Source organism: Phalaenopsis equestris, unplaced genomic scaffold (assembly GCF_001263595.1).
Source record: "Phalaenopsis equestris unplaced genomic scaffold, ASM126359v1 Scaffold000002, whole genome shotgun sequence".
NCBI classification, from domain to species: domain Eukaryota; kingdom Viridiplantae; phylum Streptophyta; class Magnoliopsida; order Asparagales; family Orchidaceae; genus Phalaenopsis; species Phalaenopsis equestris.
The window spans coordinates 47790506-47809095 of NW_018164444.1; the positions used below are offsets into that span (position 1 = coordinate 47790506).

Below are 18590 nucleotides of genomic sequence, written 5' to 3' on the forward strand. Positions count from 1 at the left end.
TTCGGGGGCATGTATAAAACTTCCTACCATAGCTATGTGCTTGCCGTGAGGTCAAAAGTGTGGTTTGCAGGCCACAATGACAAACCACTTGTCGGGACTGCACATGGTGAGCACAGAACAAAAATCAAGTATATCTAATAAAAATCAAGTTTTGATTCTGTTTCCAACCTAACTATTGGTATTAGACTGCACATGGTGAGCATAATGAAGTTAAATCAAATGTTCAATATGATTATGTTAGTGTATCAGTAAGTTCTATCCCTCCAACGGAAAACAATCTTAACATATATGAATTTTGATGCAAGCAAAGGCCACTTTGTTGAGAGAGTTCATGAAGATGATCAAATATTGAATAATGAAGCGTAAAAATTCTATGATTTATTGAATTTCACGTAATAGCTTCAACAGAAAAGTTGCACACGCATCCAGAGTTCTCAACAACACTGAGAATGTTGAGCATTACAAATTTGCAATATACCCAGATAATGCTTTAATCAAAATGTAGTGTTACTAGAAATACACTATAAAGTAAATTTAGTTTCAGAAGACCTCTATAGAACAACTAAATTGGTTTCGAAGTTAATATTACTATACATGAGATTAACTATTGTTTTAATGATTACATATTATATTATAAAACAAATGAAATGAAAACTAAATGCAGATTTTCTGGTGTTAAAGGATTCTAACCAAGAGGTTGAAAAAGAAGAAATAAGAAACATATTTCATACAAGTATCACTTTTATACATTCTCCTCATCCCCCAGCTTCAGAGAATATTGGCTTCTATGCATACAACTACTCACATGGCATGATACAAGAACAAATTTCTAGATATGAACTCTTCGAGCCATCCATCAGATAAGAAAGCTTGACATTGTGCTCGTTTTGGTCAGTAATTATTACACCATATCTTGCCTACTAATATGTGCATGATCACGCCTTTTTTATTTCTGACATGGATCATACCAGGTCCACATAGCCCCAAGAAAAAAATTGATGTCTACTCATAACCTCTAATAGATGAGCTTCAAACATTAATTGGAAACAAGTGTGTTTATTATGATATTGGAAACAAACATCTAATAACTGGAATATTACAGCATCTACAAAACCGTGATAAGAAGATTGCATAAGCCTCAAACATGTAATTTCCCTTATAGTGGCTAGCCATCACATTCTTGTGTTCTCACTCAAAAAATAGTCCAGTTATTCCAGTTATTAGATGCTTATTGTAGTTATAATATTTATGGAGTGACAGGGCCATCAGTGATGAATCCATGAGGGGAATAAATATATTACATTCATGTGTTGTCACTAAAAAATAGTCATATTATAGCATCTAAATTTATTGCATAAGCATAAAAAAATGTAATTCCCCTTATAGTGGCTAGTCATCACATTGTGAAATGAGTGGTCTGGAATATTATAACATCTAAAATGTAATTCTCCTCACTCTCAAACTAACATTGGGGAAGAGGAAAATAATAAGGAATCAAAAACACCATTTCCTAATCACAAGCAAGAGAATAAGGGAATAATCATTTCCCCTCCCAAGCCAACTCAACATCAATTGGAGGATAAGAATAAGGTATCATGACATTAAGCCAACTCAACATCAATTCGACAGCTCATATGCAGCTGATGTGGACAGCTCATATGCAGCTGATGTGCAAAATATTAATAAGGTGTGATCTATGAACTTCACTTTTGTAAAATTTGTATGAACTTGCGGTCATAAAGAGCTGTCGAAGATCAACTAAAGAGAAAAAATCATTGCAACATGCACTATCCATGTTAACCTGGCCCCAAATTGCAAACAAATGTGTCTCAGAGCAAAGCATCAGTGATGAATCAACCACTAACTAATGTACAGATCTACCGAGAAGGAAAATTAAAAGCATGAATAATAACCACTACACATGAATCAACCACCACAACCACAACCTTATTCCATTCTTGAGCCAGCATCCACCAAACAAGAATGACTCAAATGAGAAGGAAAAGCAAAGGCAAAACCCTAGTCAAGCAACCGGTAAAAAACTAAACAGGTTTCATGTGCTAAACAAAAAATCGCAGAAATAAGAAGGAGATGAGAAGAGAAACATCACATTCGAAAAAAACCCATAAGCTCTCTCATATCTGCGATTAGAAGAAGAATATTGATCGTTATACCTCGGATCTGTCGATCGAGGGGCTACGAAGCAAGACGACGAAGGAGAGCCGCGAGGGAAGCTGTTAGGGCAGAAGAGAAACGAAACGGGTAAGCGGGGAATATCTTCAGACGAAAGCCGGGCCGCGGGGTTAATATCGCGGCCCGCTTTCGCTAAGCGTTGGGAAATTTTGCCACGAAGCTACGAACCAAACGGTCGAACTGCGGGACGTCAATACAGGACGAAGCGGATGTCCCACGCAGCGCCGGGCCAAAAAGCCGAACCAAACGGCCCCTACGGGGCCTTAGTGTGTAGCCACTTATCCACCTGAGCATTCTCATCTCTACAACACAACTTAATTTTTTGCTTTCTTCTACAAGCCAGCGTTATGTACCATAAAGCATTCTAGGTCTCACCACCATCTTATAAAATTTTTCTTGTAAGTTTAAGCGATATTTCTCTATCACACAATAGGCCAGATGCATCCATCCACTTCAACCATACAACTTGAATTATCTTAATAACATCCACATCTATATCACTATCACTTCGAACAATTGACCCGAAATATCTAACCCTTTCATTGTTGGGTCCCAAACCTCAGATGTGAAAAGTGAAGGATTGCGTTAGGTAGTCGACAACCAGCGTAAAACTTGTCGAAAAATCATGACATGAATTATTTTGATCATTTTGTAAATGGCAGGTCGTTTCTTGGAAGCGACGCGTTGTATAGCTTGAATACAGTAAAAGTGTGCAAGGGCCGCTACTTTGATGCCTGGGTATAATGTCAAATAAGCAAGAGTTTTCACATTACAGACAGATGCAAGTAAAGAAGTTAGTCCATAAAACTAATGTTAGAATATGTTCTTGGAATATATGTACTCTCACTGGTAAAATAATGAAATTAGTTGATAATATGATTTATAGAAAGATAAATATTTTATGTATCCAAGAAACGAAATATGTTGGGGAAAAGACTAAGGTGATTGATAACTTAGGTTTTAAACTTTAGTATTCAGGAAAGAGTCACACTAGAAATGGTGTAGGTATAATTATAGATGAGAGTTTGATTGATAATTTTGTAAAAAATAATAGAATTGGAGATAAAATTATAGCCTTTAAGATTATTGTTGATACTAGGCTTTTTAATATTATAAGTGCTTATGCTCCTCAAGTAGATTTATATATATGTTCTAAAGATAAATTCTGGAATGCCTTAGAAACTTAATACAAATGATACCTGTTGAAGAAAAAAATTTTATTGGAGGAGATTTAAATGGACATGTCGGTAGAGTGATAGAAGATTTTAGAAATATCCAGGGTGGCTACGGTTTTGAAGTGATTAATGAGGAAGGTAGAGCCATACTAGATTTTGCTTTAACGTGTGATTTTTTTATTGTTAATACTTTATTCAAGAAAAGAGATGAGCATATATTACCTATAAGAATGGATCTGATAAAATACAAATTTATTATTTTTTTAATGAGAAAAGGAGATCGCTGAGAATGTAAATATTGTAAGGTCATTCTAAGTGAGGATTTAAGTACTCAACATCGATTACTAGTTTTAGATTTTAAGGTGAAGAGTTGTAAAATAAAAAAAATAATAGGAATCATTATCGTAGAATTAGATGGGGGTACATAAAAGACACAAATAAAATTATTTTTATGAGTAAAATTCAAGATTTCAAGCTTTGGGATGTTAATGAAGAAGCAAATTCTATGTGAGATAAAGTTACAAATACTATTAAACAAGTGACAAACTATGTACTTGGAGAATTAAAAGAAAGTTTATATAAATAAAAATAGTTAGTGGTGGAATAATAATGTGCAAGAAAATATAAAATATAAGAATTTATGTTATAAAAATTGGTTAAAATATAAAAATTTAGAGAATTGGAAAAAATATTAAATGACCCGTAGGGAGTCTTAGAGAACAAGCTGTGACGCTAAAAATTCTGCTTATAGTGATCTTTATAATAGATTAGATACTAATGAGGCGAAAAATATATGTATAAACTAGTCAAATAAAAAGAAAAGAATGGTAAAGATTTAACTCAAGTAAAGTGTATTAAAGATGAAAATCAAAAAGTGTTTTTTTTAAGAAAAAAATATTCAACATAGGCGGGTGAGTTATTTTGATACACTTTTTAATGAAATTTCTGAAAATAGAGTGACCTTAGTGATCTTAATATCATTGATAATAATAAAATGTTTCATTTTTACCGTCACATTAGTAAAAAAGAAGTTGAGGAGGCTTTAAAGAAAACCAAGGGTGGAAAGTTTGTAGGACTTGATGATATCCCCATTGAAATGTGGAAATATATAAGAGATTTGAGAGTTTTTTGGCTTATTAAACTCTTTAATATTATTTTAAAAATTAAAAAATATGCCTTAGGAGTGAAGGAAGAGCATTTTGGTCCCCATTTTTAAGAATAAAGGGAATGCACAAGTGTACAAATTATAAAACAATCAAGTTATTGTGTCATACTTTAAAATTATGGGAGAGGGTAATTGAACGTAAGTTAAGACGAATTACAAAAATTTATCATAATCAATTTTGATTTATGCTGGCAAGTCTGCTATGGAAGCTATACATTTATTGAGTGATTTGATGGAGAAATACAGAGGTAATAAAGAGGATCTACATATGATTTTTATTGATTTAGAAAAAACTTACGATAAAGTTCCAAGAGATACCCTGTTAAGAGTTCTCAAGAAGAAAGGTGTTGATCTGACTTATATTCAAGTAGTTAAAGATATGTATTCTAGAGCTGTTACTTGTGTTCGAACAAAAGGAGGATTGACTAAATGTTTTCCTATTTCTGTTGGATTACATCAGGGATTGGCTTTAAGCCCATATCATTTTGCTTTAGTTATTGATGCTCAGGAGGATGTTTTACAGGAGGATGTTCCTTGGTGTATGCTTTTTGTTGATGATATCCTTCTCGTGGATAAGACGGGAGAGAAAACTCAGGAAAAAAATTGGAAATATGGAGGTCTATATTGGAGTCTAAAGGCTTTCATTTGAGTAGAACCAAAACTGAATACCTGGAATGTAATTTTAGTATTAGTAGCTCTAGTGACGAAATTGTAACTATGGGTGATCAAATTATTAAAAGGTGTGAACGTTGTAGATATCTCAGGTCTATTGTTCAAATTGATGGGGATGTTATTAGTAAAATTCAAGTTGGTTGGTTGAAGTGGAGGGATGCTTCAGGCCTATTGTATGATGGAAAAGTACCGCTTGGAATGAAGGAAAATTTTATAATATGGTGGTGAGAATTGCAATGCTCTATCGCGCTGAATGTTGGCCTTTGTAAGAGAAGCATAGAACTAAGTGCTGTCGAGATGAAAATGATTAAGTGGATGAGTGGTTTTTCACTTAGAGACAAAGTGTGAAATGAATATATCCGTGATAGGGTGGTGTAGCTCTAGTGATGGACAAAATATAGAGAGTTGAATTTTAGATGGTTTGGTAATATCAAACGTCGAAGATCTGATGATCCGATTATGAAAGTAGATGTTTTAGGTTCAACTTATGTTAAGAAAGACAGAGTAAGACCTAGAAAGACTGGGCATTTTTGTATAAAAAATGATCTTAATTTATTAGAATTAAATGAAAATATGACACTCAATAGGACACAGTGGAGAAAAAAGATTCATTTAGCCGACCTCAAGATTCATTTAGCCGACCTCACAGTGGGATAAAGGTTTGTTGTTGTTGTTGTTGTTGTAGAAATTATGAGGATTAAATTTATTTGCTTAGATTGGATTTATTTTTATTCCTATTTCGGATCTATTTATTTTCCTATTTTAGATTTATTTATTTGGATTTGATTTATTTCTTTTCCTGTTTCGGGCTTTCCTGATTCATATCGTTTTCCTTATCTCCAAGTAATTATTATGAATTAATTAATTAAAGATATATGTGTTATATCTTTTCTTTCATATTATTTCTCTTTCGTTGTCTTACCTATTATAAAATTTATTTAAGTGTTTTTATACCATCTTTTCATATCAATGAAATAATTCCACTGAATTCTAAAAATCAACATGATATCTGAGCCTTGAAAAAAAACCCTGGAGTCTCCTGCCGCTGGAAACTCCTATTCCCTATAGCCAACAACCTTTTTTTGTGCTGCAGGCCCTTCCTTTGCCTCTTCTTTTCAATTTTTCTGCTGGAAATTTTATCTCCCTGTAGGCCCCGCCATCTGATTTTCCTTCTGTAGCCTTTTTCACCGTCGGCTCCTTCCCCTATAGCTTTTTTTTTCAGCCGTCAATCTCTCTCCTGTCGGCCAACTCTCTATCCTGCAAGGACCCTTCTTCCATGAGATTTATCCGCGCACCCTTTGATTTCTATCGCAGAAGCAAAGCCTACATTAGGAGAAGCACACAAGTCGACGTTTTCTTCAATTGCTTTGCCTTTTTTAATTTGATTTTTTTTTTCAATTCTTTTCTCCTAGGCCATATTTCACTTCCAAAACTTTCCACGATTGTTGATTGAGTCATGACGATTGTCAAGAACTACTTCAGGGCTTCTAGAATGAACCAGTATTTGTCACTTGGAACTATTTCAAGCTAAGAGGATGATAAGAGTTCCGCGTTGATGGGGTCTTCATGCGACGTCGGTTGCTGCTTCTGATACAGATTCCAACATGGGTTTTGACGAGATCGATTTGTCCGAGTTTGGCAAGTTGGGGATAGAGTTTTGCCTATTGGCGGAACTAGAGTAGCAGCATCCTGTTGGAACTTAATGATCTTTCTGATCTTGGGCCGGTTGTCTCGATTGAGACATGGAACGATTGTCTCACCGAGCAGCAGTTCTCTTTGGCCGAATATCTCCCCAATATGGAGCAGGAGGCTTTTGCCCTAAACATGAAGGAGCTGTTATGTAGGTTGGATTTTCATTTTGGAAACCCTGCTATGAATTTCTTCAATAGGATGAAAGGTGGGTTTTTTGAACCAAGGGTTGTTCTTTACCAACAAGTTTTGAATTTTTTTAAGGAGCACAATACTATCATTGGCTAAACAATTATCAGAATTCCATGATGAAGAGTCTTGTTCAGATTAAAGACATTTGGATGAACTGCAATGGATATGGTTTTGAAAAGAGGCTGCAAGTTTTGAACATTTTGAGAAGAAAAGGAGTTTGGGTCATGGTAAGAATGGGCAATTGGGTTCTGAGATGAAGTCTGAAATCGGCGATTCCATCGAGGCCTACTATAGTGAAAGGTTTAATGTAGATCCCCGAGCTAGAAAATCTTCTCAGAAAGTTCCTTTTGAGTTTTTCTCTCAAGGGAGCGAGATGAACATGAAGCCATTAGGATTTGTGAAACAGAAATCCAAGGAAATTTTGAAGGTTGCTGCCCCAAAGGGCTGAAAAACAGTAAAGTGCATACCCTGCAGGTGTTTTTTTTTTTTTTTAACCTGCAGACCATACTCTGCAACTTTCCTGTAGGTTGTCTACTTCCCTGCAACATTATCTGTAGAAGTCTTCCACCTTCAAAGACAATTGCAGTCAATTAGAAGTTAGCTTTTCTTATATTTTGTCTACTTCCATGCAAACATCCCTGCAACATTACCTGTATGAGCCTTCTGCCTGCCTACAGGCACTGCAAAAATTGCAGTCAAGGACAATTACAATGAACTAAAAATATCCCTAAATTTTCTTGGGGTTGATTACCAAGTACATGATAAAGACTTCAAGCTCTAGCTCACAAAAAATCTTCCTCATCTATTGTTTTTGATATTTTAAAGTCTAAGTTGAGTGTTAGAAGTTGTATTAGGAAATTATTTATTGTTATTAGAAATTATGAGGATTATATTTATTTCCTTTCATATTTTGGATTTTTTTCTTGAATTGGATTTATTTATTTTCTTTTTTTAGGCTTTTCTATTTTATGTCGTTTTTTTTCTCCAAATAAATATTTTGAATTGATTAATAGGAGATATGTGTTATATCTTTCATTTCATGTTATTTACTTTTTTTTATCTTTTCTATTCTAGGATTCATGTAAGGATATTTATACCCTATTTTCCTATCAGTAAAATAATTCTGTTGAATTCTGAAAATCAACTAAAATATTCTCTCAATTTACTGACTTGATCACCTATGATTACTAAAGTTACATTCCGACTATTCAGTTTTAGATCTACTCAAATGAAAGTCTTAGATTTTAAAGTTGCCCTCCATAAATCAAGTTTTGCATAAGCTCTCTTCTTAGTCTTATGCAGAAGAAGGGCATCATCAACGAAAAACATACACCAGGGTTCTTCCTCCTGTAAATATCGAGTAAGAACATCCATAATTAGAGCATAAAGATATGGACTTAAAGCCTATACCTGATGTAAAACACCTAAAATAAGACTTGTTTAATACTCCTTGTGCTCGAACACAATTAACAACTCTAGTATATATATCTTTGATGACTTGAATATACGCAATATCATCATCTTTCTTTTTACGAACTATCCAAAGTACAAGATATCTAAATGTTTTGAAAGAAATAAAAACATATGTTTTTAATTGTTTAGTTGTATGACTCAAATGATGCATCTAACGTTGTGTATATTTTTGGTTGAATCGGTGTCAAAATGTGGGCAAATTAATAAAAAAGCAAGCTGGCTCTTCTAAACATAAGGTATTGGTTGTGGTAATTACATTTTTAAGTTGGAGTAGTATTTTTTCTTTTAATTTTATTACATTTGATGAATATATCTATACTCAATTTTTTTGTACTGATATAATATATGATAACAAATTTATTTTGTAAGTAAAATAATTTATCTTTTTTATTAAAAAAGATCTGTCATATTATTAAAAATAAAATGCATGACTTAATACTACTTCATGATTATTTATTTTGTACCATACAATAACATTCCAAGGAAACATCTTGTATGCTAAAAGTAATGCAAAGAACATGATGCGTATATGTCTGCTTTTATATGTATATTGATAGATGAAATTTACATCTTTGTGATATTATTTGGGGATTCTAATGTATTCGTGTGTTGATTAGGTCTGTTAAAAAAGCTCGTTGTTCGCAAACAGTTTGTGTTCGGCTCGTCGGGGAGTTTGTGTTTGATTGTTCGATAAACAAACGAGACAAACACGAATAATTTTTTTTCGTTCAGTTTATAAACGAACCAAACACGAACAATCATTTGTTCGATCTTGTTCGACTCGTTATTGTTCGAAATATAAAATAATTTAAAATAATTATATATGAAAATTAATCATATTTTAAAAATAATTATATATTCTAAAAATTTATCATATTTTAAAAGATTAAATTCTATAAATTATAATTTGATCTTCAAGTTCGTCTCTTAGCTTATATTAAATTATATAATTTCCTATTTATCTTCAGGTTCTTCTCTTAGCTTAAAAATTCTTATATTTCTTTTAAATTTATTTAGTTTCATTGAGTGAAACCTAGTTTTTGGAAGTGAAATCTCACATATTGTCTCTAGATTTGATTTTTTTATGGATGAGATATGATATTAGGATTTTATTTTGAGTTGTGTTTCAACTATTTTGCATTTGTGCTGTGATTCATATATGTTTAAACATTAATTTTATATAAGTTTAAGATTTTAAAAGATTTCAAATAATTCAAACAAATTTGTATGATTTCGAACAATTCAAACAATTTGAATATTTCAAAGAATTTGAACAATTTGAACATTTGAAATATTTCAAACATATTTCATATAAATCAAACCGAACACGAACAGTAACTTCACGAATAATTTCAAACGCGAACCTATTTCAAGCACACGTAATTTCAAACGAACCGAACATGAATACGGGCTTTGTTCATTCGTGTTCAGTTTGTTTACACCCTTAGTGTTAATAACTTAACTTTCTACTATAGACAATAGTAGAGATAAGACTTACTGCTCTGTTTTGCTAGCGGGGGATTTATTGGCCTTGGTGAGTTGGTATCTCTCCACCTCAATTAATAGCGGACTTGCTCGACTCGCGACCGTGCTAAGGGGGAACATATTTGCCAGGGGTGAGAGGTTATGTATATAATAATGCTCCTGAGATGGATGCATTATTATATTAATAAAATATAAGACATGATAAGCTCATTATATATTTAAACCATTCATAAATGATAAATATAATGATTTCACAATAATTAAGCTGCATCAATGATCGTAATTGCTGTTTAAATATCAATATTTTATATGATTTTTTTTATAGTTTAAAATGACGACTAACATGCATTATTATTTTTTTGACCTATTATAAATTAGAAGTATGATTAATCCATTGTATTCATTGATAACTCATTTTTTTAAATTAATAATTTAAGATTACATTTAGAGAACTAAATGAGTGGTAGAAGAGAAACTATGAACAAAATGTGGCCTTACATGAGAAAGGTACCCTTTCTACTATCGTTATTACATCTGCAATTTAAACCTCTTAGTTTATGGCTCTTTTGTTGCTTTTGGATTTTGATATTAATAGAATGTTCTCATATTTTATTTTGATATTGACTTAAATTTATTTTTTAGACATTAGACCCTTCAATCATTTATTTCCGACTTAGTAATTCTAAGCATCTGGGCTAGGTCGTGACAATAGGTAGCGGTGCCAATTTGAGTTGACAGCAGGTTTGGGTTTGATCCAAAGTTCACAACCTAAATGTGCTTGATCCGAACTTGACCTTTCTATTATATTTGTTAAAATATTTGACTTGGCTTAAACCTGCCGGAATCTAACTTATCTAACTTCTTTCTTATATAGATTATAAAATTTTTTTGGTTCGACCTGACCGATTAAAAGGAATATATCTTGCTTATCCTGACCATAGCATGCCTAACCTAAACCTGAATAGTAATCAGATCAAGTTTTGCTTATTTGAGATTTTGAGTTTACTCAAACCCAACAATAATAATAATCGCTCTATAGTTTTGACCTAAACCTAACATGAGTAGTAATTTCTTCTATCTAAACCGGATTTTTTGGGTCTACTTGTTGTGTCTGGTCAGTTTTTGACACCCTTAATTCCTGGTTGAGGGGAGGACAATGGAAATTCTAAGCCAAGTCAAGCGGGTGGTTGGATGATAATCTTATTGACTATTATAAAGAGCTGTATTTCCTAGAAAAGAAAGCAATACTGGATTAAAGTTAAAGGGTAGGCAACAGTAAAGAAGAAAATGTATACCTTCTATCAATCAAGAGCTCATTCTTGGAATTTGCATAGGCGAGAACAACAAATCTGCACCAATTAGGTCTTGATTTCCAGAATTCCAACTGCCATCCATGCATGGATCGGACACAGCCCACTGTTGCCAGTCCAAGCAAAGAAACACATGATTCTAAATTGTTAGTTACTTTTGTTAAAAGGATAATGATATTATGCTATTTTTTTATACCCATTTTCTTTTATTTTTATTTTTTTCACCCTTTCTTGGGTTATTATATCTTATATATAAACTGCGCTTGATTCTTCTCATTAGCATGAGAAAAAATACTGATTGTCTCTTCTGTTTATTTTCAACTATTTTGAAACATTTTTTAAATTATTCAACAATTTTTGTGGTGCCACTAGATAGGATGGGCCGAATTACCATCTAGTTTCAAATATGCAAAAAACTAACAGATAGAACTGTCGGGCCCTGCAAGCTAGCTGGATCATGTTCACTTTTAATACCCAAGTCGTCAGAACCTGATTCCTTGTTTTTGGATATCTGATTTTCTTTAGGTTTTTTCCTTATACCTATTCATGGTCAACCATGTTCTCCATCCAGTTTCAAACTAACCATTGAAACTGACTTGCTCTCGCATGTAAACGATTAAGGCTCTTTTTGGTTACGATAATTAGTTTCAAATAACCTGATTAAGCTAGTTCTTCCTATGTAAAACCTTGAACTTCTTCTTGCTTTCTTTCTGAATTTGTTTTTCTTTTACTGTAAAACTCATGCTGTGTAGGACAGGAATATCCGAAGAGTCAATTTTCATTTTTCATTTCAGATTCTTTGCTATTGTGTTTGAAAGCTAATATTGACTTTCTTTCTTTCCCTTAGTTTCTGATTGATTAGAATAAAAATGATATTTCCCTCTATAGTAACCGTAATCTCTCTCCCTTGTTTCTCTGTTAAGTATGATCTGATATTTTGAAGAAAGCGTTAAGAAATATTTATGTAATATTTTCTTTCAGCAAACTGATCATATTTGAGATATATTAGGTCATCCCCACAGGCTTCAATCAAACCTTTGTGGAATTCTTCTTTCATTCGTATAAACGTAGTCTCGTGGTGATACTAGTAAGATTTTCATGTTTTTCTTCTAAGATCACATTTTAATTTATATTTATTTCCTTAGCGATTTCTTCTGAGAATCATGAGCTTGGCAACTTATGCTGTTTAGTTGCTTTTTGTGTTCCCTCTTTCGCTCTCTCTCTCTCTCTCCCCCCATTCACCCCCTCCTCTTAATTTAAAGCAAGCGCAAAAAATAATTTATCTATGTTTGTTTTTTGCAAAGCTATCCATATTTACATGGCCCTAACATTCTCAATTGTAAATATTTGTGGAAATCTTCTTTCTTTCATAGACTCTTATTCTCTTGTTGCTGCTAGTAAAAAATTATTCGTCGTTCATTTGAGATTACTTTTTCACCTGGAATGCGTTTTAGCAGCCCTCTCTCTTGATATTCATTGAATTAGTAACTTGTCTGTTTATTTGAAATAATAATAATAATAAATAAAAAAACTAAATGTGTTTTGTTGTTCGACATTGTAAAATCTTTTCTCTTTTTGAGTTGCATTTTTTTAGAGTTTCTAAGCTGCTTCACTATGTTTGTGCTTTTATTTTTCCGGAAGTTCATCTTTAGCCTAGAAAAGGATTGCCCGTCTTTTTCTAAGCCCTGAAAAGGTAAAGCTGTGTTAAAACTTTGACAATAAAGGGTTCTTGATTTCCTCCATGAGCTGAAAGGGAGATGCGCGAGGGGTTTGTGTTTCACTCTGAAGCTAGTGAGTGGAGGAACTACCAGAGAATAGCTTGAAGAGTGTCTGTAGGTTTGTAGAGGAGCCAAACTCCTATTTTGTACTCTTTCTTTGCATAAACATCAAGTGCTATCTTCTTTCTCTTAGTCAGTGAATATATTTCGATCATGAATGTGATAGTGATGACTTAATTCTGACATGTTATGAGTTTCCAAACTAAGTTGCCATTTGGACCTAGTTGTTTGTTTCATATTGCTGCCTGGTGCGATAGCATTTTAATTCTAGATTTGACCTTAAATGAATTCTGGCAACAAGGCTCATTCCTAAGGTCTTAACTATTAAATGAGGTTGAGAAGCAACACAATCTAGCTTCATCATGAGTAAACAAACTGTGCTTGACAATCTAGCTTCATCATGAGTAAACAAACTGTGCTTGAAAGCGTGTTTTTCTCCACATTTTAAACTTGAACTGCCTGTTCGTTAAAAGTTTTTTGATAGCTGTCATCATCCTTCACCATTCTACTAATTTCTTTCTTACTAATTCGGTTGACGAGGGCTTTGTAAACTAGGTTTATCCACACATATGGGACTCATATAATTGTGGAAATGGGCCTTGGAGGTCAAGATGTAATTTGTGTTAAACAAAACCATGTTTCAACAGTATCACCCACAGATGTTAAGATGCATCTGGAGGATCTTGGAGACTTGCTATTTTCTGATGGAAGGGGCACTTCACCTTTAAATCAGATGACTAGAGGAGGAAAGAACAAGGTAAATAAAATTATTTAACATATTGATCTCTTCTTAAACTGGCTTTACTGTTGATAAACAGTCTTCTAATGAAGGTGCCCGATGTGTTCTTCAAAATTTTGCAATCTAACAACTTTCTGCTGACCAGTCATTCTGAAAGTTCTAGCAAAGATGTGAGTACACTTATCCTACCTTTATCAGGTTGTTCAAGTTTCTAAAAGAATTATTTTTTATAACAGGGGCTTACCATAATTTGCTCAAAGAGGGGTGGAGATCCATATTTATGCAGCCACTCCAAATGGCTGCAGACAGTACATAATAAACCAGATGTGATACTGTTTAAGTTTGTTCCTATCACATCTCTTCTAACTGGCCTCCCAGGAAGTGGCTATCTTAGCCATGCAATCAACTTGTACCTTCGTTGTAAGTCCTCTTCTAAAGAAGAAATTGATTCCTACTGCTTATTAAATTGTTATTAGAGGGATCTCCCAGCAAACTTGATATTGGCTGCTAAACGGTTGACTTCTTTTTCTTCTAATTTATACTGGATCTGTATGTCTACTTTATTCACGAAGAATTTCTAGATTTTTTTCTTCTTTATGCATGTTCAAATAATTTCATTTATTCATGATTTTTTGTTCTTGCAACATTATCAGATAAACCTGATCCTGATGAGTTGCAGCACTTCTTGGAGTTCCAAGTTCCCCGTCAATGGGCACCACTTTACTGGGAACTAAGTCTTGTTCATCAGCACCCTCAACTAAGGAAATCTTACCCATCACTTCAATTTAGATTGCTTGGCCCTAAACTTCACATCAATACAACCCAGGTATGATAACCTTTCAGGCTAATTTGGCTCATTAATCACAGATAATTTAATACTATGCTTGTTACATGGCTTGTCACACAGCACAAGTTTTTCTTATCGCAAAACAATGAGTAGGAAAGTTTGTCTTCGTTAAATTGAATTTTCTTAGTTTTTAAAAATCTATTTTACTATTTAAGAAAACTCTTTCAGCCTACTACTCTTTGTTGATTTGGATTCTAATCTTTTGAAGAAATAGCATCATCTGGTCAAATGCTATCAGTTGCATATATATTCAAAATATGCAAATGCTCTTATGACTTATTCCATATTTATTAGTTGTAATATATTATTACTAAATTGTCATCAGTTCTAACTAATTATATTTTGGAATCTCCATTATTTATTATTGTTATATTTTCACATTATTAAGGATATTGTCTTTATTTTTTTCTTTATTAATATATTATTACTAAATTGTCATCAGTTCTAACTAGTTATTTTTGGTATCTCCATTATTTATTATTGTTATATTTTCACATTATTAAGGATATTGTCTTTATTTTTTTTTCTTTATTTCTTATTTCCTTTCTCTTTCTCATTTAGAGGCTTATATATATATATATATATATTTATATAAGGAAATCCAGAGATAATTTTATTCTATCAAAGCAAAGGTACAAGATTGTGGTAGGTGGATCCCACTACTAAAACCAAAAAATAATACACCACGTACTCATATGAGTTCCACCACCAAAAGTATAACGCGACGCAAAAGGATCTCCAAAACGATTACAAGTATACCCAAAAAAGACCAAAACTCCAAAATGTATACTCTAGCTTCTGTGGCCCTGAAGTTCCCCCAAAAAATGCTTGCGAATTTGTACCAAAGAAACAGAGAACCAAACAAGACAAAGAAAGTTGCAAATAAAAACATACCTATGATGTGATTCACTCCAAGAAGAAAGCCGGATTAGTCCAACTGTCATTGAGGCAGAAGCCTTCTTTAAAACTAAGTTTCACTTAGAACTGGAGCATGGCAAACTTAGAACCTCCAATAGAAGCAGCCACCAAAACAATAATACAGTAGAATAAAAATTGCATGATATAAAGCATTAATAAAGTATGAAAGAAAACAAATCTTCCATATTAAATCTTTATACCAGCCACCTGCAGGAGAAAACAAAAGACATACCGCCTGAAAGAATAATTTCCTTTATTCATGATTTCTAGAAGAGTAATATTAACCGAGGGAGCAAGCATAGCCCCAAAGGATCATTACTATATTAAGAGGAGAAAAGTAAACCAACAAAGTAAGTTCCACCACAAAAGGACTGGTTACGAGAGAACCAATCCTCCAAACCGGCAAGCAAAACATGCCACTACTACAATCTGAATCGATATGATGAGCCCCATGAAAACTAACAGAAATGGACACAATATTAATTAAATATTGTACTCTCAAAAAACCACCCCCTACCACAATAGCTAAACAAAATAACTGATTCCACAACATAATGATAAATTAGTGAGAAAAAGCTTCAGTAAAACGTAGAGCCATATGTAAAAAACAGCAAATGATATTCAATCAGTAATAAAGCCAGATATCTGATTCCCCCCAAAACCACCCCTACCAAAAAAATAGACAATCAGATGCCACATCGAAATGAAAAATCAATGAATAGCAGCCTCCATGAACATACAACCAAAATGACACTACAGAACGAGATATTAAATCAGTATGAAAGCCATGTTTTGATGGATAGATAGATATAAAATTCCCTCTTCTATCTAATACGGTATTACAGTTATGTCTCTAGATCTAACACCCGAAGCCTCTTAATTCTAACATATTTTGCAGCATAATCCTGTCAATTTGTCTTCCTCTCCAGGTTCTAACCTCTATCATTGATCACGAGGGCACTTGATTTCCTTCACTATTTTTTAAAATTTGTACGATGTTCCCTTTTGTTCTTCAATAATAACCATTGACTTTTGTGATTGCTTCATCAACCTCTTTGTCAAGTATACTCTTCATTAATGCTCCCCACTAATAACTTTCTTGACTCCCTCCATCGATATCTCTGTTTTTGGATTTTATCTGCAATACATTTATCATTGTCGAGTTTTTAAATCAAATTCGCCAACTCTCTTTAATAGGGCAGTCATGCTTTTTTTGCAACGCAAGTAACTTTCGGGCAACAAAATATTCTACGGTTTCATCTCAGATGACTTTCTTTTAAACTTCAGTCGATTTCTTCTATGCCACTTTGAGTTTGTGACATATTGTTATCATATCTATATTATTCTATACACTATCTATAGTTGAAATTTGTACTATTTATTTTTGTTATATTTTTCTCATTAGTAAGTATAATATCAATTATTTTATATTCTTTTATGCTCTTCTCATACCTATTGATAGACACATATATGCTTGTGCTAAGTTGAGAATTCAGTAAACATGCATTCCCTTACATTTTTCTCTTTTAATTTATGTAAAAGGTACATTATGTATTCTTGTTTCTTTCATAGACAGGAGATTAAAAACTTTGAGCGAAAGTAATGGATTTCTTTTACATGTATCTTTTTTCCTTACTTTTTATTTCTTTCCATTTAAACGAGAAAATAAAGTCATCAAATTGGCATCTATATTTGAGTCTGTTGCAAATGAGAATGTTGAAGCGGATTTGGCAAACCTAGGAAAGATAAATTTAAAAAAAATGATTGTATTAAAGGTATGTTGTGAGTAACATCTGTTGAGGATTAGATAGTGAAAAATAAATTTAGATTGTTTGGGCGTACAACAAAAGGTGAAAAATGAACTTACAAGTTTATTGTTGAAGGATTAGGGAGAAAAACGGAGAGAGCAAAATAACACAAATGGAAGTTCTGCAAAATGGTTTGTGTGTGCGGGTTTAATATCTCATGCGATAGTCAATATGAACTAACGGAGTATGAGTATTCATAAGGTTGGCCAAAATCTAATTCTAATTATATTAATGATGATATGCTTACTTAATTAGCTGTGTGCTCCATGTTGTCAAACAAGCATGTTTGCCAGATTAAATATGGAAACAAATAATTTATTTCCATTTTTTATGAAACTTGACATTTGCTTGATAACTTGTTTTGTGATACAATTTTGACAAAAAAAGTGTAAGAATTAGATCATCAATCTCTGTTTTTATATTGCTATATGGAAATTCCACAAACTACATATCTGTCATTGCATTTGCTAGTTATAGTTTGTGGGATCTCCTCATTTATGATAGCTTAAAGATAACTGAAGCAAGAAAGAACATCTCACTGACAGAGCATTAACCTGGAAGGGTGCAAATCTTACATCAACAACAACAACAACAACAACAAAGCCTTAATCCCACTACGTGGAGTCGGCTACATGAATTCTTTTTCTCCATTGCGTCCTATTTAGTGTCATATTTTCATTTAGTTCTAGTAAATTAAGATCATTTTTAATACAATAAGCCCGTCTTCCTAGGTCTACCTCTGCCTTTCTTAACACAAGTCAAATTTAAAACATCTACTCTCCTAATCGGATCATTTAATAGTCGACGTTTAATATGACCAAACCATCTAAGACGACTTTCTCTAATTTTGTCTGTCACAGGAGCTACACCAACCCTATCACGAATATATTCATTCCGCATTTTGTCTCTAAGTGTAAAGCCACTCATCCACCTAATCATTCTCATCTCGGCAACACTTAACTTATTATTATGCTTCTCTTTTAAAGGCCAACATTCAGCGCCATAGAGCATTGCAGGTCTCACCACCGTCTTATAAAATTTTCCTTTCAGTCTTAGCGGTACTTTTCTATCACACAAAAGGCCCGAAGCGTTCCTCCACTTCAACCAATCAACTTGAATTCTACTATTAACATCCCCATCTATATC

At 33.1% G+C, this 18590-nt stretch overlaps 1 protein-coding gene across 1 annotated transcript in view; it reads left to right on the plus strand.

Annotated features, from left to right (window-relative positions):
- Positions 1-18590, plus strand: part of LOC110024336 (MACPF domain-containing protein At4g24290-like) — a 46106-nt gene that overhangs the window by 12806 nt on the left and 14710 nt on the right. The window contains exons 3-6 of the mRNA XM_020724242.1: positions 13688-13889; positions 13964-14041; positions 14108-14291; positions 14525-14697. Of these exons, the coding sequence (XP_020579901.1) occupies positions 13688-13889; positions 13964-14041; positions 14108-14291; positions 14525-14697 (637 nt within the window). The remainder of the gene's footprint in view (positions 1-13687; positions 13890-13963; positions 14042-14107; positions 14292-14524; positions 14698-18590) is intronic.